The sequence below is a fragment of the Haemaphysalis longicornis genome, unplaced genomic scaffold (assembly GCF_048455015.1).
Source record: "Haemaphysalis longicornis isolate Haplotype H1 unplaced genomic scaffold, Haemaphysalis longicornis Haplotype H1 scaffold_4, whole genome shotgun sequence".
In the NCBI taxonomy this organism is placed as follows: Eukaryota; Metazoa; Arthropoda; class Arachnida; order Ixodida; family Ixodidae; genus Haemaphysalis; species Haemaphysalis longicornis.
The window spans coordinates 90,001,213-90,023,459 of NW_027526361.1; the positions used below are offsets into that span (position 1 = coordinate 90,001,213).

Below are 22,247 nucleotides of genomic sequence, written 5' to 3' on the forward strand. Positions count from 1 at the left end.
CACGCTCATTTCTCGTTCTAGAGCGTTGTGCTGAAGTCGACCTGGGACTATTTCGCCGAGTGGGACTTTGGATGCGTCTCTCAGGAAGCTGGTGGAACCGTTTTAAAAGAGCGCCATTTTTCACACGGTACTGTGCTTTTCATGTGTATGCTGTCTTAACAAAGTTGCTTTTTAGAAACCCTTAAGGTGGTTTGTGCAATTATTCGTTAATGTTGCTGGCCATGGGGTCACGTTTGACGGGTGACACTTATCTGAAACCTACTAAAGCTACTTCCGAAACACGAATTTGAACGCAAAACAAGGTTTATACTCTAGTAATTACTCGGCGATTGAACTCTGCGGAGTATTCGAAAGTTTTCGGTCAATGCCGCCGTCGGGGTTTTCCCCCGGCACAGAAGGCTGAACACAAAAATATCCTGACAGATGTACTGATTAGAACGCGAATACGTACAGGCTCTAGGTGTGCCCATTCCGTCCATACGAGGAGATAAAGAGAAACCCTCAACTGTTTTTTTTTTTTCGGCGGAAAGAAAAAATTACTTCGCTACTCAGCGGGGTTCTCATACTAAATAGCCTGATACGCCCCTGCCTACAATGAGGATTTGGGTCGTGGTGCCCATTATTGTTCGACGGCGTACTCACCGTTAATAAGGTTCAGGCACGTGCATACGTACGTACAAACATTACTTAGGATCACTTTATATGTGTTGAAAGTCCGGTAATATAACCCATTAAGATAGTTTAGTGGTTCTACACGGCACGTGCTCTCGAATAAACCACTGCATTGAAGTAAAAAAGAAACGCGATTTCTTGAATAGAAGGTTTGATACTGACATCGAGGTTACCCCTTGGCTTCCTGTGCCTTCAAGAGTCATGTAGCTCTCCCGTTTTCAAAATCAGAAAAAATAGCGTAAACAAAAAATGCTAGGGCGTCTGCGAAGCAGATCTTTACCGTGGTAGGCCTAAGCCGGCAAGCCGCAAGCAGCGTATATACGGTGTGAGGGAAATTGCGTGAACGAAATACAGCGATTTTCAAACCGAGTACACAAGAAGGGCATTTATTAGCATACTATCTGAACACTATACGTTTCTAAAACAATGGCTTTACATTGACTAGTTTTTGTCTTCTCGGCTGTGGACGCACTTTCTGTGGTGACTTGTTTTCTCCTAGACTCCATCTGTTTCCGTCGAGTTTCTGAAAAAAGCAAGAAATAAGAAATTAAAATTTCTGAAGTATACTAGAATGTATTTGGACCTTCCATAGCCGTATTAGAAAAAAGGGCCAACATTTATCTAGCGTGGGTTTAGCTAGGCGGTTACGTATCAATTAGATCCTATAATCTTGGTGGAAATGAAGTCCGACTTATCAAGCGTCACTGCCAAATATTATCGGACCACTATACAAACACTCGTGCACCTCCACTCCACCCACAGCGAAAATCAGGACATCGCACTACGACAATCACGAAAACGCCTAGAAAAAAAAAACTGCACAAAATCACGCACACTTCAGATAAGAAAACGGGCGACACGGACGACACGGGCGCCTGTGTCGTCTGTTTCTTTATGTGAAGTGTCTGCGTTTTTGCGCAGTTTTTTGTACTGTGAACCATTATCAATTCGCCAAGTTTGTCGTTCTGCATAGCCGTTACGGATTTCCGGATACATTTTTTTTTTCAAATAAAGGCAGCTGTTCAATGCAAATTTTGTCAACTGGTAGGTACCCTCCAACAGACACTCCTGGAAGGCGCACTAAACCTAGCGCTTTCGCCCATCTCCGCCGGTTTGTCCCCTTAGTTGTGGGCGACATTGTTTGCAAGCTGTCGACAGGAAGACCAGTCCTTCCTGGTTACAGGGTGACGACAACTCGTTAAACACATGAATCAAGGCTCAGTAAAGTGTATTCCCTCTCTCTTACCTACAAAGCGTGTGAGACCTCTGCGTTTACTGCAACCATTCGCACGGCACCTGTTTAATGTAGGCATGCGATACGTGTTTGCCTTTCATATCCTAATCCGAGTCGGTAGTTTGACCTGCAACTGGGCATTTGAAGTTTTCATCTAGCTGATGGCTTTAGAAGGAAACCATAATGTGTCTTCTTCACACAGCGCAAGCAACGCCTAAGTGGCTACGGGAATAGAGAGAGAGAGAGAGAGAGAGAGAGAGAGAGAGAGAGAGAGAGAGAGAGAGAGAGAGAGAGAGAGAGAGAGAGAGAGAGAGAGAGAGAGAGAGAGAGAGAGAGAGAGAGAGAGAGAGAGAAAACTTTATTCTCTAAACGGCCCTAGTCCGTCACAACTCTGTGCTTTAAATTACCTGGACACCCGGAGTGCACATATATGCATTTAGGAGCCTTGTAAATAGATAACGATTCAGATTTAACACTTTCTTGAAAAAGGAAGTGTAAATATATAAACGGACATTTATAAAAAGAAAACACTTTTTAAAACCGGTCCGTTGGCGGTAACCGAATTGGGTCAAGTAGTATTCCGCTAAGGTGCCATCGATCAGCCGTTTAGATATACCGGCAGGCATTTGCATACACGGGCAAAATATTCTGATTTACTACAAATACTCATCCTCTCCTCTCCATCCTAACTCAGTACTTGCACGTAAACTGCTTATCTAAGTGCTGGATTAAGGTATACTTACGGAGAAATTTAGGAAAAAATATGCTTTTTTAAACGCCTTCGCTTTCCTGCCAACTCGGTAGACGACATTGTAGGAGTTTCTACAAGTAGTTGTTTAACATTTCTGCCATCGTTGAGATATGCTTAAAAGCTTCCATCTTTGTGCAACGTTTTATAACCGCCTCTACAGTGATATTTCCCCCAAAAGTTAGTTCCTACCTTCAGTGCTAACAACGCGGAAAACGTTTCCGTACACTGAAGAAGTTTTGACAGTATATTTAGGAATGTAATGGGGTGTATCCATTGTTAGACGTGTACATGGCCAGACGTGAAAAGCAAAGCACGTATCTTGAGATCTAGGTGATCTATTTACCGTGTTTTGGGCACACAAAATTTCAAATAACACTTACCTTCCAAGCAAAAATGGCTTCCAGACGGCGCACGCTTTCTCGAGATCATCCTCCTTCCGAGTGAACTTGTTTAGATCCATTTGAATTACTTTCCGGTTTTGGAGCGTGTACTTGGGCCACTCTTCATCCAAAGGAGCTAGCTTAGGCACTCTGCAAATGAAATTGCTTCATAAGCACTTCAAAGTAGGTATACAAAACAAAGCCAAGTTCAAAGTTAACCGCAGTGGGTGTCATAAGAATCCGATTCATGTTTTTGCATAAACTAGGCGCACGTTAATTGTTATCTGGGCTTCTTTCTCAAAATATGTCGTATTGCGTTACGTTTGTGTGCAATGCAAGCTATTTTGCTAAGACAACAATCACAAAATTGCTCGACGTGCACAATGAGACTTCTTCCATTGTCATGCTTTAAATATTTTTATGCCGGACGCTTACAAAGTTATTCTTTTTACCTTTATAAACAAAATATTCTTCCCACAAAGCTTTCAAGGAATGTCTTTAGTTATTACACCAATAAGTTTGCGAATAAAGGGAACGTACGGAACTACTGAAGCGAAACTTGCTTTCTCAAGTTGGCGTGTCTTAAAACACGTCAGCTGCAAATTGTTCTATGGGTCGGGTGTGCCCACACAGCACTTGCATGACCTGCACTCCAGACACATTATAATTTGCGCAATGTACTTGCCACTTTACGAAACGCATGATTCGATGCAAAAATGTAACGTGCGCTGCCACATCATGCAATTTGAGACGTTACGCCCAAATTTTACAATCTTATAGCGCAAATAATGTTTCTGCGTGAAGTGGCCTCTACTCCTTCTACTGTAGCATGAAAGTTATTAGGGGTGGCTTCATTATTAGCATAATGAAGCCACACCACGTAGTTTTGAAAAGCGTATGTTCTGCCATGCAATAAGATTAAGCTGCCAATATGCTTCGTGGGGCTTAGGTCGAAGCATATTGCCTTCTCCCCTACCTTCACATTTCGTTACGTAACAGCAAGCATCTGCAGCCATGCTTTTGTGTAAGATTGATCGCAAAATATCTTTTCTCGCCTATAAAGGAAAGCGAAGAAACGCCAGCGGATGAAAATAGTAAATGGTCTTTCCACTACGTGCCTTTTGTTGCTTCGGCAATCCTCCACTGTTTGCTGTAAACCCACGATTAACTTAATGTAAAATAGAGGGACATAGAGAGCAAATCATTTGGAAGAGTCTGCAGGGCCCAGAGATTTTGGTCATGACTTTTTTGTTCGAGGTACATACCCTGTTTTAGCGAAGGATGCCCACGTTCCTACCACATTCTTCATGAACATTTCCTCCTCGGGAGTGTAATGCAGGCGCTCGCTGAACTCGACTGCACTCCGGCCAAGGCGTTCTGCTAACTGCTTTCCATCCTTGAAAAAAGGCAGTGATCCCAGCGTGTAGGGAAGTTCATCGGCGTGGGCGACTCCCATCCACTCAGGCCAAAAGCTGTGCGTCGCCCTGTAGTTGAAGAGGTAGCGGTAGACGTTTAAGCCCTGTTCGGCGGCTATTTCGCCGAAAAAGAACGTTGGGCAGGAAAAGGTGGCGTCGCCGATCATCTTGCTGATGATCTGGATGACTTCATCTTCAGAGTATTCCTTATCCGGGTCACCGAAATAGGCCTGGACAAGGTCTTTTCCATCATCAAGGTCGATACCGAACATCTCGGACAGAACCAATGACATCAAGGAGCGGTAGTCGCTGAACAGTAGCTTATTAAACACCGGAACAGACTCTTTGAGCAAGCGAAAGAACAGTGTGCCTTCATCGGCGTTCGATCCGATTAGAATATCCTTGACGGCCAAGCGCCTCCACAGTTGGGCCGATAAAACCTTTCCCGGAATAAAGTCCTCCTCATCGACAGGTAGGTACATCTGTTCTGTCAGTTCTACGGAATCAAGTTTCTTGAACATCTTCGCAGCGTCCATCGCGCGGACACACTCCGCTATGGCTTGACCTTGTTCCTCAAACTTTTTCTGCTTATCGAAGCAGTCCATTTCAAAAGCAGTCCGAATCATTTGTCCTCGACCGCCGAACGAGATTCCCAAGATGAGGGACAACGGAGTCCCACTCTGCAGCACCATCCTCTTAAACAAGCCGCGGCTGTACGGGGACACAGCATGAATTGCCGCTGAGATTCCTCCCGCGCTTTGACCGACCAGGGTCACCTCTTGAGGGTCGCCGCCGAACTGCGCGATGTTTCTCCTGACCCACCTGAGGACGGCGTTTTGATCCCACAGTCCAATGTTTCCCTGGAGGCCCGCCACTTTGGACGTCAGGAAGCCCATGATGCTCACGCGGTAGTTGAACGTAACAAACACCACGTCGGAGAGAGCCACGAAATTGGACGGGTTGTACACGAACAGAGCCGTGTCGCCCCACTGGAAGGCTCCTCCATGAATGAACACCACCACTGGACGCCTCGTGCGACACCTTCCGCCATACCGAGTGCAAGAGGTTGTGGGTTTCCAAACGTTGAGGTACAGGCAGTCCTCGGATGACAAACCTGCATAATCAACTGTTACGTTCGGCAGGAACCGTAGCGGCAGCTGCCAGCAGGGTTTCGGCATCGTTGTTGCATTCAGGGTTCCCGTCCATCGCCTAGGAAATCGGGGCTTCTTAAAACGCAATGCACCGACGGGGGCTTTCGCGTATGGTATGCCCAGGAAGGCGTCGACACTTTTACCGCCGACGCGGATGGACTTGCCGGCGACAAGGCCATCTTCGATTCGGACCACCGGACCTTCGACGGCCGCTCCTACGACGAGTAGTTCATTGGGCATGCACGCCACTATTAAGAGGGCCGCGAACAACCCGTGGGCTAGGCACACGCGACGGAGCGATGAAGGGCATAACCGCGCACTACTCATGCTGCCAGCGGGAAGGGCACCGTGAACTTCTCGGCAGAGAGTCAAGCGATACTCGTCGGCAAACCTGGAACGCTACCCCTTTTTATCACTCTTTCGCGGGACGGGGAGAATGTCCAGCAGGTGAAGGAAAACAAAAAATTGCCGTGAGCTAACCGCGGTAAGCGGTAAGAGGTGGAAAGGGCGCGCGTTCACGCGAAGATTACATGGGAGAGTTTTGCATAGCGAGAGCGAAGAGCTTTTCGTATTCAGTTTGCTCGGGATAGGACCGTGATCTCACGTGACCATGCATTGACGCTTCCGCTCCTTAATGTATAGTGTTCGCTCTAAACAGGGCCACTTAAACGGTGAATGTCCTCGTCAGCAGTTTTTCTCTTTCTGTATAAAAATAGTGACAGATTATTTGGTCGCCCAGCACCCAGTGAATAATTCATGAGTGCCGCGTAATTGCCATTCGGGGCGTATCTTCGTTTCTCTTGTATTTCATTGTAAGTAGTCTGCTCAGCACGGTCGTGGTTGGAACTGAGATGGCCAGGAGGGTCATTTTTTTCTTTTTGTTACCGCCGTATAGTCATCGCTGCCTGGAGTAGCGTATATGTCGGCGTGATATAAATAAAGCACCCACTGCCACGAGTTCGACAGGTTTAGGGGTGTTATTGAACGGAGAGCATTAGTCGCCATCACGGGTCAACTATGGACTGTAGCAACCAATTCCAATGTTACGACCTGTTTTTTTTATTATTTTTGTGTTCTTTTGTTGAAATTGTCATTGCGACCTCTTGATTTTGGCTATGTGTCGCTGCTCACGTAAACATGGACAGGAAATAAGTCATCGGGCATGGCCATTTCCAGCGTGGAAGTCAATAGTCGTGGCTTTTACGCCCTTTTTTTAGTTATCGTGCAAGCAATCTCGGTGTTTTTTTTTCTTTTACCAATGCGTTTGTGTTAACAGGAGCACGTCATAGTAGGCAACTTCGAAAGAGCATGGCCCGTGGACTGGACGGATAGGGGAAGTCTCAGCCCTCTTTCACTGGTACCACAAAATGCGTTTTACTAGAGAGAGAGAGAGAGAGAGAGAGAGAGAGAGAGAGAGAGAGAGAGAGAGAGAGAGAGAGAGAGAGAGAGAGAGAGAGAGAGAGAGAGAGAGAGATAAAAGGCCTTTAGAGGAAAGCAGAGAGGTTTGCGTGCTGATTGATTGATTGTAGGGCTCAACGCACCGACGCTACACAGGCGATGAGGCGTGCCGTAGTGGAGGGCTCCGGATTAATTTTGTCCACCTGGGGATCTTTAACGTGCTCTGAAACCTCGAACACACGGGCGGTTTCGCTTTTCACCTCCATCGGAAAGCGGCCGCCGCCGCCAGGGATCGAATCCGCGCCCTTGGGCTCCGCAGCACAACGCCTTAGCCACTGAGCCACCGCGGCGGTTAGTTTGCGTGCTGCTCTTCGGGGATTGGGAGGAGGGAATAAAGGTCCTAAACGAAGTAGGACAGGAGGGTGGGAGAAAGAGGGGAAAAATGAAGAGGTAAATAAAAAAAGAAGTTATCGTGTAACTTTGAGCCTGTGACTGAAGTTCGGATGTCCTGCCAAGGTGAGCATGTAGTCGTAAATCGCCTCAGCGGCGCCGATCTCGTGCAGGAAATCAAATAACGCGGCAAGCGCTTTTGGTTGAGACGAAGGGGATGGTCGTGGTCCGAGTAGGTCTCTTAAAGTTATGAATCCGTGGTTAAGGCACTCAGGCAGAAGTGCTCATAAAACGTGCGGCAAGAGGGGCATGCTGTGATGTGACTTAGGTGCGACATTTTATTTTTAAATCTGAGGGAGGTATGAATTTTATGCGAGGATATCTTTTCAGTCCTCATCAACCTGGACATTAGTGACATTTTGTGTCGATGAATTAGCGGGCTGTGGCGCTCTTTTATTCTCTTTCGTTCGAAATCATGGACGCGGCAATTGGATAAAAGAATTAAAAAGCGAAGTTCTTGACCGCGAGCCCTTTCCCTAACTGAAGCGTATAAAAATCGCTAGAAAAGCGCCACAGCAGTACTGCTATTCAGATTCACGCAAAAGTGTATTTTTTGGCACTGTGAACAATGCCCCTAAAATTGCGCCAATGAAATCATGCAAGAAAAAAAGGTGGAGGGGGAGCAGGGATAGGGCACCGCATATACATCCTTATGAACGGGGCCGGTATATATCCTTCGCCCTTCTGGTGCGATATTCGGCTGCATTGATAGGGGGATGCTTTCTTCCTTCAGTGGATATAAATGGGCTACTGCATCTGCTGCTAATGATGACGATTATGATGATGATGATGAATCGGAATTAGAGATACGTACCGTTAATCCAAACTAAAATCACGATACAACGCATGATGTTGCAGCGATGAGTCAAGGCCCGTACCGAGATGTTCCCACATTTAAAGGAAACAATTCAGAGCGAAATATACGCTCGCAGGCAGCACAGGACCTCATACAACCCAGAGGCAGTGAAGAGCGAAAATAGTTTTTATCCCTAGCGGCGCCTCGTCGTGATTGCGCCAAAGAAGAGACAAAATTCCAGCACCACTCCTCGTCGGACTCGCAGAAGTACTTCTGGTGCACGTTCACTAGTGCAAGCTCGCTTGCACGTCATCGCGGACAAGAGCATAGGATGTGCCCAATGACCTCACTTATAGAGCATATATCGAACACAATGACGATCCTTCCAATTCTAGCTTTATCAAGGTGCTTCGACTGCATGCAACGTTCAGTCGCAGCCGGCGTAGCACGCCCTCAGTCCTCTTGGGCAGAACTTGCACGATCCGGAGATTGTATTTACGGTCTATCTCATTAAGGGGCGCGTACCGTTTGAAATGATCCTGCCAGGCCGACTGCCGAAGTATGGATCCCAGGTCAAACCCAGCTACCTTGATATTCTTGTCGGTAAATGGCATTCTAACAGTGCATTTTAGGACGCCGGCTTTTCTGGTGGGCGCATCGGAGGCGACGTTGCCCCCTATATCAGAATGGCCTGGCAGCTGCGGAAAACAAATTTTATGCCCTTCACGCATCGCATTTGCGTGCATTTAATTCAGCTCGCGGACTGACTGCTTGCGGAAGTCGGGTGGCTTATTCAGCGCTAACGAGGCCGGCGAGAAATTAGAAAGGGCTACCTACCATAGGGCAGGGTTTCCACATAGATAAAAGAGTTCTGATCTGACAGCTGCTAGCTCAGCGGCGCTGGAAGGGGTCTTGTGGCTGAGCTTCTCTTTAACAGAGAATACGGATGACAGAATCCATGCACTGTTAGCGAAAAGGCAGAATCGACAGATTCATTTTTGCAAAGGGGAGTTTCGTCTCCACAACGAAAGGTTCCACAAGAAATTCCGGGCCATCTCCACTGACGTGAAACCTGGTGAGGGGCGAAGCATGCAGTGTATAAGTGTATTCTTGGCGCCTTGGCGGTTTCGCCAACGGAGATGAAACCGTTGGGGGATAGAGTTATACAGCTTTGCTGCAAAACTCTATTGTCTTTGAAGCCCGAAGCTCGCTAGCGCGAGGCGGAAGCTAGTGCCCCGGTGTTTTTTAATACGTGTTACGAAGCGTTGCAACGCGAGGCGCGAACAAGTGTCCTGGTGTTTTTTTTAGAACGCGTTACGTTCTAGCACGAGGAGTAAACGAGTTCCCCGGTGTTTTAGTACCATGACTACATGAGACGACGATTACAACGGTGACGACAGGACACGCCAACAGCCCAAGCTCCTAAGGGGCCTCGCCCCTAAAAGTAAAGGACTTTCATAATCACCAGAGCTGTTTTCATAATATTGCTTCAAGGATATAAATCATTAAAAAGAGTAGTTTTAGGAATGACTGAACCTCGACAGGCCTGTGTTAATGTTCGTAATAGCTCTTCTCTGTCGAACTAATGAAGCGAAAAGAATCGGTACCATTCTTTTCCCCCCTCGTTGTCATCCTCATCCCACTGACGGGCGTCGTCGTCTTATGGCGACGTGCCTCAGTTGGGCGTCGCCATTAGCGTCGTGAACCGGAAGCTGATGGACGATGGTATCTCTTGCAGGCTTCAAACAGATCCGGCAGTCTGTGTGGGAGCAAAAAACGAACACGGATCGCATAGGGTCGAACTGCTTTATTTGCTCCCGAAAAACAAAGAAACTGCGCTGGTGTTTATACTGTTCCACTTGTCATGGGGCAGGCCTTCGTAACTTCCGTGCAGGAATGCTGAGCTAGAGCTCGTTTTAAAAGCGTCAGTTTTGAACCACACCAGTGTACGCAAGAGGGGCGCAGCATGCGCAGCTGCAGTTTTGGTGTCCGCCTGAATGCATACGCTGCCATAGTTTCCCATCTTGGACGCCTTAAAGGGACCCTGCAACACTTTCGATAAACGCTTTCACTCTTTCCTTCGCTTCTGGAAGCACTGCGAAAGCTATAGTTATCGCCAGCACGGAGCGGCACTGCGTGATTTGCTCGTCGCACCAGATACGCCTTCTGTTTCTGCTGTGTTTTTGTGTTTTTTTTTTAAAGTTGCAATCGAAAAGCGTTCATTGCTGCAACTGAAGGAACCGGCCAACAGCCGCTACTTGGCCTTTGTGACGTAATTCGGGCCGTCAGAGAACGTCAAGACCAGGAAAGAGAGAAAAATCTTTTGAGCAAGTTTCCAAGTAATTTGATGGGCATAGAGCAATAATTTTTGGCTGAGGTACTTTGCGACCCCGTTATCTCAGTACTGCGTGTGTTGGGTGACTACGTTCTGCAAGCATTTAAGATTTCAAATAAAAGTTGAAGAAAGTGTGGCAGGGTCCCTTTAAATGCACCCTCTCGAAACGGATTTTGATTGATTGATTGTGGGGTTTAACGTGCCGACGTGAGGAGGCGCGCCGTAGTCGAGGGCTCCGGATTAATTTTGACCACCTGGGGATCTTTAACATGTGTCGAAATCTCGAAATCACCGGCGTTTTTGCTTTTTGCCTCCATCAGAAAAGCGGCCGCCGCGGTCGGGAATCGAACCCGCGTCCTCGTGCTCAGCAGCACAACGCCTTAGCCACTGAGCCACGGCGCCGGGTCCCTCTCGAAACGGATGCAAACTGATAGCGTCTCCTCAGGTTTGGAAGGAATTGAGGGTTTCACAGCTGTATCGAAGAAATCTGGTGAAAGTGGAAGAAGAAAGGTTTTTCGAATAGGCAATGGAGTACGGAATACCAATCGGTTGGTTTTCTGACGACTGCTGTAAAATAAATGGTACTGGGCCTTGCAAAGGTCTCGATCTTAGCGGGCTCGCATAGGGCGGAATAATCTATTCTACCAGTGAAACATTAGGGGCATTGCCAGATACCGATATTTGTATGAACGTAACACATTCATTACTGAAAGGCATCCGTTTAAGCTCTGCTTGTGTTTCTGTTAGGGGGAGGGGGGGGGGGGGGGGAGGCTTGAATGGTAGGCGGGCGGGTTGTGCCCTGGCGTTCTTTTTTTATCTACTACCATGTACAAAATTCCCCCATGGTTGGCTCCCCTACAAGCAAAATTGACTGTTTCGCAGCTGGCACCGTCGATTCCTTTTTCTGGTAGCTCGGAGCAGCCGGCTTCGTTAACACGAGTCGCGTGTCTTTTCCCTGTTACCTTTCTTGGTGCAAGCGGCGGCCATAGTTCTGCACTTTTTCTCTGCCACTTCTCGAATTCCTTAACGACGGGTAATATCTGCGCTGTCACGTGATATAATGCATTTCTGGACATTTTTTGGCGTAAGCGCACTGAGTACGGATGTGTTTCGCTTATTTACTGAATTCACAGCCCGTGGAACTGTCGTCTTCCTGATTGCAAAGGCCACGCATGAGGGCATTCGGCACTTCCTCGTTGAGCTGCCTTCCTTGGCAGCCATGATGGGCACGCGATTATGTAATTAAGTTTGTTTTCACATCTCGTAGGCCACAGAACGCACAGGCTTCACGGAACCTCTGCCGGTATTGGTACGATACCGCGTAATACGCGCGATCATCTGCTGGTGCTCACGTGACAGAAGAGGCGGTAAAAAAATATCATTAATAGCGCAAACGCGGCACTTTTTTTTATTGTGTGAGCGATAGGTCTGGAATCTCGGCGAAATTTTTACGGTGCTTTGTCCATTTGCGCTTCGGTCAGTCAACAGAGCGAGCGATAGACGGAGAGAGCGCGTGGAGAGAGCTGCCTTGAAAAAGTGAAAAGAGCTGCCATCGCAACGCTGTCAACATTGTCATGGAGACACGTTGAAGCGTGGCTCGATATCTGCCTCTGCCTACGCGCCGGTCACACGCCGTCTCGACGGATCCCGTGACTTCCGTCAGCGTTCGTACGCGTTGGATTGTCAAATGTGTAGCCAGTGCAGGGCGTCAAAGACGGATGGCGACGGAATGCCGATACAGGTGTCACCACCAGTAAAATGTATGATAAGAGCTGTGACAGGCAGTCGATGCCGCTGCTAAAGCGAGCGAACGTGGCCGCTGAAATGGTTAGAGCACTAGCCACGATTGGCACGATGTACGAGGGCTGTGCGAGAAACACGGCGAGTTGCGTGCATCTGAATCCGGGGCAAGGCACGCATGCGCATTCGGATGGGATGTCTTTCACGTTTGCGAGGGAGGGTGACGAGAAGCTCACGCATTCTTAATCCACCAATAGATCTTCGATTCATTTTAACTGTTAGACCTAAATTACTTGAATTCCAAACGCAACCATTCACACTTTGATTTTGTAAAGCAGGGGACGGCAACCTGCGGCCCTCGGAGGAGTATATGCGGCACCCAGCACGTCGTCAGAACGCCTATCCCTCCCCCTGTTACTTCCTATGTGAAGGCCGATACGACAGGTGTGACCTCAGATGGGGTCAGACGGGAGACCTTCAAACTTTGCCAGAATATTGTCAATTATAGTCACATATTATGCTTAATTTTTTCTCTTTGCATGAGAATACCCCCCCCCCCCCCCTCTTTCCACCCCGATCGGCCGTGTGAGCTTCGTGCAACTTGGCCCTCCACATCAAAAAGTTACTGACTCCTGCTGTAGAGCATTCCCCCAGGCGTTCTTAAGAAAACTTCGCCTTGTCACATATTATTGCTGCTACTGCAGCTGCTACCAGAACTACGACGTAATTTCGGGTACGATCTCGCACATTTCTGGGTAGGACACTGGTTAAAGGGTGATATCTTTTTTAAAGCGAATCTGTTTATGCCTGGCTGATGGCGTTGGCGTTCGAGTCAAACTTACTGCAGGAAAGCCAACTTTTCACAATGGGCTTCCCGCAGGGACGATGATTATAAGAGAAGGCCCATCAAACACCTCAAATAAAAAACGACTTCCGTGGTCGAAATCGAACTTGGGTACCCTCAAGTTATGAAGTGGACGTCTATTCGACTGCGGCATCCGGACACGGTCGAAGCAGTTTGGATTTTGACTTTGTCTTTGACTTTGACTCGCGTCGCATTTGAGAAATAATCGTGTTTTGACCACTTTTCTTTTAAGAAAGAGGCCTTGATTTTTTGTTGCCTACATTGGCATTATTCGGATTCCACGTTTTTGAAGCCCACTTTCTTATTGCAGCATAGAATTTTCACTCGATTTTTTAGGGACCCTCTGGCGCGCACTTTGCGATGCATATGACTGGTGTTCTTCAACAAATGTGTGGATTTCTTGGCACAGTTTTATTTGAGGGATGGAGAGAGGGGGCTAAGAATTTTTACCAAACGTGATGTCTTCTAAGAAATCCCCCAAAATAATGATACTGGTTAATTTTAATCCGAACCAAGGCTGAGTGGAGATCTTCTTGTGCGCCTTATATTGCCATCACGTACGCAAAAGAATGAAGTCGTATTTAAAAGCAGATAATTTTGATAATAGCGATAATAGCCTTCAAGCTGGTGTCGAGCTGGTTTCTAGAGTGCGCAGTGTAGGTTTGAAATACAAGAAATAGTTCTCCGAAAAGAAATGTTCTACGCAACAAACAGAGGTCATTGGAATGTTGCTGTTCACGGAAGTATGTATAAACTTTAGCGACCACCCCAACAGAGCCAATCAAGAGAGATACACTTGCTTACTAGGATTCCTGTAAACTGGTATCAGGCGAAGAACGTTTGACGCCAAATGAGCCAAAGCCTTTATTAGAGTGATGGAAAATTGTGTGGCCTTGACTAGATATGCCTTGATGAAGCTTATCGCACTTGAAATGAAGGACCGCCGTCTTACGCCGAGTCTTTCATGGTGTTTCTGAAAATAAAAAGGAAAGAAGGCGTGAAAAAAAAAAAGCTCCGAAGGAATACACTGCATGAATTTATTTTGGCATTAATCGTGCAGTGTGAAATCATGGATGACGCAACGTTCTCGTAATAGGCAAAGTTTGCTTTAGACTCACAGTAAGCTGTCGAGAGTAGAAAGAACAAACTTCGAAGAAGCAGTCAAACAGAATGAAATGCACAATAGAGCGTCAACTAATCGAATGCCCCTGTATTTCGCCAGAGTGTATTTATCTTGAACCAAGCTCCTCCCTAAAAGTATTTAATGACATCTAGAACGTTGTCGATCAAACCAGAACAATATATATTGGGTGGCGAGAGCGGTACATGCTTGTTCTTTCTGGCGTCATCCATAAAATACTATCCGCTTCCAGCACGCAACAAATTCTGCGGGACCGTACGGAAAACGTACGCAAAACGAAGCATAAACGAACCATTAACAAAGTTCGGTTCCTGAGAAGTTAATTTGCCCATCAAATTTGCCCCCCAATTTGCCAAAAATTAAAAAAAAAATCAGCAACTATATATTTTTACTGTAAAAGATGAAACTTAGGTAACGGCTTCGTTAGAAGTGTAGCTTATGGCAACTGACAGAAATAGTGAAGCCCGCGTCCTTTCTAACCCAGTCTTAGAGCCACTTAGAATCAGTCCAAACCTATGATTCCACTAACTTTTACTATGAGCGAACGAAGCCGGGAAGAATTTGGGGTCGGAGTGATAACAGCTTGATGTGGCCAGTTGGTACGACATAATCAAAGGTTTTTAGGGCGCAAGAAAACGTGGGTACTAGAAGAAAATGAACAAGACAAACCAATTTCCACATCCAACTACACTTTATTAAACACGAAACAGCATTTATATGTTATTTCGGCATGGCGTCACCCATTGTGTTCTGGCCCGCTTTTCAGGAATTCAATCTTTCTTGCAGAAAGGGCAATATATGATGATGATGATGGTTGGTGTTTAATGGCGCAAGGCCAACAAGGGCAAAGAGCACCAGAAAATAAGTTGTTTGATGGTTGATGAGACTAAATACTAAAACCTGCGGGTAGAAGTAAACGTGACGCAAAACAAAAGACAATGGAGATGGCTGGTGTATAGGGCCAGAATGATTACACGTGATATGACAAGAGCTGCAGAAATTGTACGTCAGCTAAAAACTTAAAACACGTTGACTAGAAAACATTGGTTCGTCGGCTAAAAAGTATGATGGGTGCAGTGGAATGTGTCGTCTGTATAATTCAGGCAAATGTTTGTGTCGTGTTGTGTCAAGTGCCTTGCATATGATTAGTATGTGTACTACGGATCGGCCCTTTCCACACCTGCTACACATCGGTCCCAAAGATACAGTGAGCAGGTGGGAGTGCGTTGCATGTGTGTAGCCTATCTGCAGCCTATCCAGGGCGACTTCAGTGTATCTGTTGTGTGAGTCAGTTGTGTAGTGTCGTAAATGTGGTTTTATTACATGCAGTTTGTCTCTTTGTTGACTCCAGTGTAACTCACATGTGTTACGAAGCTGTCGTCTGATGTGTGCCTTTAGGTCGGTGTAAGGTACTGTTACTATTTCAACTGTAGTCATGAGATCCGCAGCACCAGCCATTTGATCAGCGGTCTCATTACCAGGGATTCCACAGTGCCCTGGTATCTAGCATATAGTTATTTCAAGATTTGAGGCATATGCTGTCATTAGAACCTTTAAAAGAACATTGATCACATAGTTTTTGGACAACCTTCCTGTAGACAGTGCCTGCACAACGCTTACGGAATCTGTGTACACGATGGACTAGGGAATTTTATGTTTGATGATGTTTTTTGAAACGAGAAAGATGCCACACGCTTCTGCCGTGTAAATACTGTTATGAAAATTCACTGTTTTACTAACTCCAAAATTTGGTCTGTGCGCTGCGCAAGAGACAGTAGAAGCAGTTTTCGACGCGTCGCTGAAGAATTCTGCGCACCTGTACTTGTCCTGCAGGAACAGGAAGTGCTGCAGTTATTGCCCTTCTGGGTACCTTATTTTTTTTCTAGTTGCGTGAATGACGGGTCGCATGATATAGGAGGAAGATGCCATGGTGGAATGAAATTATAGATGGGCGTCTTGTGCGTGTCTGAAAGGGGGACATTGAGCACAGAAGCCTCCTCCCTCACTCTGAGAGAGAAAGGTGAGGAAATAGGTGGCCTGTTTAAAAAGAGTTGCAAGTTTGACGTATTGTCTCATTCATGAGGTCTAGTTCATAAATGACACCTTGAGTACTGTTCAGGCTCCGGTGGGGTGTCACCCTGATTTCAAGATTAGCAATTCGAGTTTGTTCAAGGAGGATCTTGGCGTGCTGTTGGTTGTGTACTACAACCCGGATTTCTCCAGTTCTTTGTTTTTTGGCCTTATATTTGTCACCAATGATGCCATCCAGAAATTTTGATATTACGCACATGGACTGTGATGCAAGAGGCTTTTCTTGTTCAGTGACCTCCAACACCAAAAAACGGGGGTAGTTATCGGGCTTTGGTAAACTGAGGCCTTGGAGTGGCGGAAATGAACCTTAGGCGCGGCCCCTTTTCAGGCCGATCATGTTTGGAGGGGGTGGGGGGGGGGGGCGGGGGGGAGGGTTTACGATTTACCATATGGCATGTAAAAGAAGCAGGGGACGGGGGTACTTTCTTCGTCAGCCTTACCCTGATAGCTGAAGAGGTCCCGGAGCTCCCTGCCTGGTAGACAGACAGGGAGCCCATCCGCCGGAGCTTGACCTGGGCTCCGACGGCCACCGTTTGAGGTTTCTACGCTTCACCTTTAAAACACATCCCCACGGTAGGTCACAGCTTATGTTGGGGGCTCGGGGTCCGTGGTGTCGTCAATACCGTCACCAAGAATACTCAAGGGGACCCGTTTCGCGGGGAAAGGGCAATATATGGTTTGTGTGCCTGAATAACATATACGTGCTTTATCTTCTTTAATAAAGTTTAGTTGGAAGTGGCGCTTCGTTTGTCTTGTTCGTTTTCTTCTAGTGTCCTCGTTTTTCTGGCGCCTTAAAAACTTTTGATCAGATCTTAATGGTCACCGCGTGTCTGGAGTTTTCTGTAGTTAATCTTCTGGAGATTGACAAATTCCATAAATATATATCGTACTTCAAATTAAGCGCATAACGTGACGATTGTAATGTGCCTTGACCACCGGGAGCACTATAACAATATTAAAACGTGATACGGGATTGAGAATTCTGAACATCAAGAATAGATCAACCCAATTTCACATACCATAACCAAAAATGCCAGGTCGTAGGCAGCGACCCGTGTGAAGGTCGCAAATAAACTGTAGGTACGACTATAAGCTCCCTCTGAATTTCTAAGCTTCTCGGACGAAAGGGAGCTTCAGGAGTTCAATAAAGTATGAAAATTACTTACGTTCTCAGCAAGAATGGTTTCCAGAAGCTGCAAGCTTTTCCCAGGTCGTCTTCTTTTCTTATGTACTTGTTCAGCTTCATTTCAATCATCTTCCGGTTCTGTAGCGTGTACTTCGGCCATTGACCGTAACGGGCAGGTAGCAGAGGCTCTCTGTAAATCAGTTGGATTTACATAGCATGAAAACACATCACGTCGTTACATTTTTCAGCCTACGATTTAAGCTCCCAGAATTTCAACAGGGCCATGAAGTTATTACTATATAACTAAGGAACTATATCTATCTATCTATCTATCTATCTATCTATCTATCTATCTATCTATCTATCTATCTATCTATCTTGTTCGAAGTTCGAAGTTTTTCTTCTCTTATATATATATATATATATATATATATATATATATATATATATATATATATATATATATATATATATATATATATATACTACATAACTCTACCTTATGTGTTCGGTGCAACGTTAACTTGACGGGGAAGATTCTATCTGACAGTTGTATCTTGCTTGCTTCCCCAAACTGTGGTCTCGCATACCTAAGGCACGCTGTCCACGTCCTGTTAATCTACGTTTATAAAACGTTTTGCTGAAGTTTGAGATGGAATGAGTGCGAAGTGCGTTCCATCAGAGGTAACGACTGCAATACTGTAATCTAACTCAGACCACTTGCCCTTTTTCTAATACACCACAGAGGCTGGCACTCTGCAGGAAACAGCGCTTGGTGTTCGGTTCTATTCAATGTGGTACGTACATTCTTGTGAGCCTATATTTTGAAGTCAAGCATGTAATACTCGTTTAGACAGAAAAAAAATCAGTAAAGAACAAAGAAACATGATTTGTTCTAGTTCCCTTATTACTTAAATTCATTCCCAGCCCACCAGCTAAACGCGCGACGCCAAGTAAGAGGGACGGCCCAAATTGATTTTTCTCGTTTAAAAGTGTAGTACGACGAAACACCATTCAAATAGGTGTACGACGCAATGCTGCGCATTGAGAAGGACGCTGGTAGTAACAGATTTGCAATGCTTTAGCTCAACAAGTCGGTGTAAACGTGCACGAATTAGTACTAAATAAAATCCGGCCGGGGGGCATGGAAACGAAAGCGTAAATCGGCACAAAAATAGCGCTGATAAGTTTTCTGATAATGTTTGCACCATTAGCAGCCGAACGCGCAAGTAGGCAGTGGTTTGCCTATTATTTACGTCATGAAAATGAACCTATTTTTCTGGTTGTGTGCAGGATGTAGAGAGCAGCTAAACGCGTAGCACACATAAACCACAAACTGCTGCAGGTGGAATAGTAGCATGAGAAGCAACGAATTTTGGAAGAAGGCATTGTCAAAAAGTGTCGGTTACATGAGCGCTGTGGGAAATTGATGAAATCCAGGTCTATATATATATATATATATATATATATATATATATATATATATATATATATATATATATATATATATATATATATATATATATATATATGTATATATATATATACATATACATATATATATATATACATATATATATATATATATATATATATATATATATATATGTATATATCTCTATATATATATATATATATATATATATATATATATATATATATATATGTGTGTGTGTGTGTGTGTGTGTGTGACATTTTTGAGATGAGTCAGATCCACCAGAATTTCAGAAACAAGCGTCAATTTTGTTTCGGGGTCTAATTGCATTACTGTAAAAGCTAAGTTCCTTTGGCCGACATGTAAAACAGATCATGTATTAGCTTTGGCAGCGTTGCATTAGTGCCCGGTCACAATTTTTTGCTTGGCGGCCGCTTTTCTGATGGAGGCTAAAAGCAAAAACGCCCGTGTGTACGAAATTCTGGCGCACGTTAAAGATCCCCAGGTGGTCAAAATTAATCCGGAGCCCCCTACTACGGCGCGCCTCATCGCCTGCGTTGCGTCGGCGCGTGGAACCCTTACAATCAATGAATCAACAAATTTTTGCTTGTTTCTATGTTTCTGAAATTTCTGAAATTCTGTGCGGGTTGATTGGATATTTCAAAAACAAGCTGATATATATATATATATATATATATATATATATATATATATATATATATATATATATATATAGAGAGAGAGAGAGAGAGAGAGAGAGAGAGAGGGGAGAGAGAGGCCTAGGGACACTAAAACATTCTTTAGTATTTTCTAGTTTTATGGGAGCTTCAGTTACATCAATTTTCATATATAATAACCTTCGGCATAAATAGAACAAACGAGTGACTTCCATGTCCGATACTTTTGATTACAGGGTACTAGCCATGGTGTAAATTGTTTCCGCTACATGTGTCTGTAGCGCAAAGACAAAACTTACCCGGTTTTGGCGAACGACGATAGTATTTTCACCACGTTCTTCATGAACGATTCTTCGTTAGCTGTGTAATGCAAGCGTTCACTGAACTGTACGGCACTGCGACCAAAGCGCTCAGCTAGCTGCTTTCCATCCTTGAAGAAGTTCAGGGATCCCATCGTGTAGGGAATGTCGTCGCCGTGCGCCACTCCCATCCATTTAGGCCAAAAGCTGTGGGTCGCCCTGTAGTTGAAGAAGTAGCGGTAGACGTTCACGCCCTGTGCAGCGGCTATCTCTCCGAAAAAGAACGTTGGACACGTAAAGACGCCGTCGCCAATCATTTTGGTGATCAACTGGACGACTTCATCGTTGGTATACTCTCTTATCGGGTCACTAAAGTAAGCCTTGACGAGGGCTTTTGCATCGTCAATTTCCATGTTGAACATTTCCGACACAACCAAGGATGCCATGGATCGGTAATCAGTGAAGAGCAGCTTGCCAAACAGAGGAACAGCATCCATCATAAAGCGAAAGAACACTGTACCTTCATTGGCCGTGGATCCGATTAGGATATCCTTTACGGCTAGGTGCCTCCACATGTCGGCTGATAAGATATTTCCTGGAACGAAGTCATCGTTTTCGACCGGTGGGTACATCTGTTCCGTGAGTTCGAACGAATCAAGAGTCTTGAACATCTTCCTCACTTCCACCTTCCGCAGGCAGTCGGCAACAGCTCCACCCTGCTGCTCAAGCGTTTTCTGTTCATCGTAGCAGTCCAGTTCCAAAGCAGTCCGAATTATTTTGCTTTCGTTACCGAACGAGCCACCCAGGATGAGCGACAACGGAGTCCCACTCTGCAGCACCATCCTCTTAAACAAGCCACGGCTGTATGGGGACACAGAGTGAATTGCCGCTGATATCCCTCCGGCGCTTTGACCGACCAGGGTCACCTCTTGAGGGTCGCCGCCGAACTGCGCTATGTTTTTCTTCACCCACTTGAGGACGGTGTTCTGGTCCCACAGGCCCACGTTGCCCCGGAGGCCCGCCTCTTTGGATGACAGGAAGCCCAGGATGCTCAGGCGGTAGTTGAACGTCACAAACACCACGTCGGAGAGAGCCACGAAATTGGACGGGTTGTACAAGAACAGAGCCGCGTCGCCCCACTGGAAGGCCCCTCCGTGGATGAACACTACGACTGGACGACTGTTCTGGCGCTTTCCGCTTCTCAGTGACCAGGTCGTTGCAGGATTCCACACGTTCAGGTAGAGGCAGTCTTCGGATGACAACCCTGTGTAATCCAGCGTAACATTCGGCAGAAACCGTAGAGGGAGCTGCCAACAGGGTTTAGGCATCGCCGTCGCATTCAGGGTTCCCGTCCATGGTTTGAGTTCCTGCGGTTTCTTGAAACGCAATGAGGCTACTGGAGCTCTGGCGTACGGTATGCCCAGGAAGGCCCCGACGCTCTTCCTACCTATCCGCACGTATTTGCCGGCGATCAGGCCGTCCTCGATACGAACCACAGGGCCCGCTTCTCCGACAAGAGGTTCGCTTGAGATGCGCTGCGTTATTAGGACAGATGCAGTCAAGAATACGACTAAACGCACGGGAAGTAGCCAGGATGGGTGCAACCGCGGACTCATCGGTGCGATCAGCAAGGCGGTCTTAACCGCTTAGAGGAGAGCTAGAATGTAGTGGTCGGCAAGCCCGTAAGGCAGCATTCCTTTTTATAACTCCTTCGCAACGCGGAGAGAATGTGCAGCTAGCAAAAAGAATTAAATATTGCGTATTGGTATTTCGAATCCTGCGCTCGTGGTCGGCTGAGTGATCAGGGCGAGAAAGAGTTGGAATAAGTTTACGGAAAAAAACTAAAGAATTGGCACGTGCCGAATACGGAGCTTACGGGCTCCCCTGTAGCTTATATTTTTTTAAATATCGAACACATTCTCCCACTGCAGATCTGACGTTCATCTACAGGCGAGAGCTAAAGGTAAGAGTTTCTATTTTTTCAGGAAGGGGAGGATGGGGACATCTCCTGTCTTTTAAGTAGTGAATAATTCATGAAACCGGCAGGATATTACTGAGCGAGTTTTTTTGTTATTTTATTTCCGTTTTACGTTGCTTCAGAAACACTTGCAGTGTCTTTCCTACCTAGTGGGAAATGTGGGGGTAATGTTTAAACCATTTTCCTTCTAAATAATCGCGTCGAGATTGAATCAGGGAATCGCCACCACAGATATATTCAATGTGTCACAACCGGCTTCCGTCTTCACATGTCTTTTTGATAGAAATTTTTCATGAGGTTAGTGAACTGAACT

General features: G+C 45.9%; 2 protein-coding genes across 2 annotated transcripts; both read right to left on the reverse strand.

Annotated features, from left to right (window-relative positions):
- Positions 1-1,042: 1,042 nt before the first annotated feature.
- Positions 1,043-5,994, reverse strand: LOC144179033 (acetylcholinesterase-1-like). The gene is made up of 3 exons (XM_077707206.1): positions 4,303-5,994; positions 3,038-3,187; positions 1,043-1,195 (listed from the first exon to the last, which is right to left on the reverse strand). The coding sequence occupies exons 1-3, from the start codon at positions 5,928-5,930 to the stop codon at positions 1,168-1,170; spliced, it is 1,806 nt and encodes a 601-aa protein (XP_077563332.1). The 5' UTR covers positions 5,931-5,994; the 3' UTR covers positions 1,043-1,167.
- Positions 5,995-14,031: 8,037 nt separating this feature from the next.
- On the reverse strand, positions 14,032-21,614 carry LOC144179035 (acetylcholinesterase-1-like). Its single transcript, XM_077707208.1, has 3 exons — positions 19,957-21,614; positions 17,586-17,735; positions 14,032-14,160 (listed from the first exon to the last, which is right to left on the reverse strand). Exons 1-3 carry the CDS (start codon positions 21,570-21,572, stop codon positions 14,136-14,138), a joined length of 1,791 nt encoding a protein of 596 aa, XP_077563334.1. The 5' UTR covers positions 21,573-21,614; the 3' UTR covers positions 14,032-14,135.
- Between the last annotated feature and the right edge of the window lie 633 nt (positions 21,615-22,247).

Coding starts and splice junctions, on each gene's coding strand:
- LOC144179035 (XM_077707208.1), bottom strand. CDS start 21,572: ATGAGTCCGCGGTTGCACCCATCCTGGCTACTTCCCGTGCGTTTAGTC. Junction 17,736..19,956: donor TCGTCGTTCGCCAAAACCGG/GTAAGTTTTGTC, acceptor ACTGATTTACAG/AGAGCCTCTGCTACCTGCCC. Junction 14,161..17,585: donor AAACCATTCTTGCTGAGAAC/GTAAGTAATTTT, acceptor TTTTATTTTCAG/AAACACCATGAAAGACTCGG.
- LOC144179033 (XM_077707206.1), bottom strand. CDS start 5,930: ATGAGTAGTGCGCGGTTATGCCCTTCATCGCTCCGTCGCGTGTGCCTA. Junction 3,188..4,302: donor GCATCCTTCGCTAAAACAGG/GTATGTACCTCG, acceptor TTTCATTTGCAG/AGTGCCTAAGCTAGCTCCTT. Junction 1,196..3,037: donor AAGCCATTTTTGCTTGGAAG/GTAAGTGTTATT, acceptor TGCTTTTTTCAG/AAACTCGACGGAAACAGATG.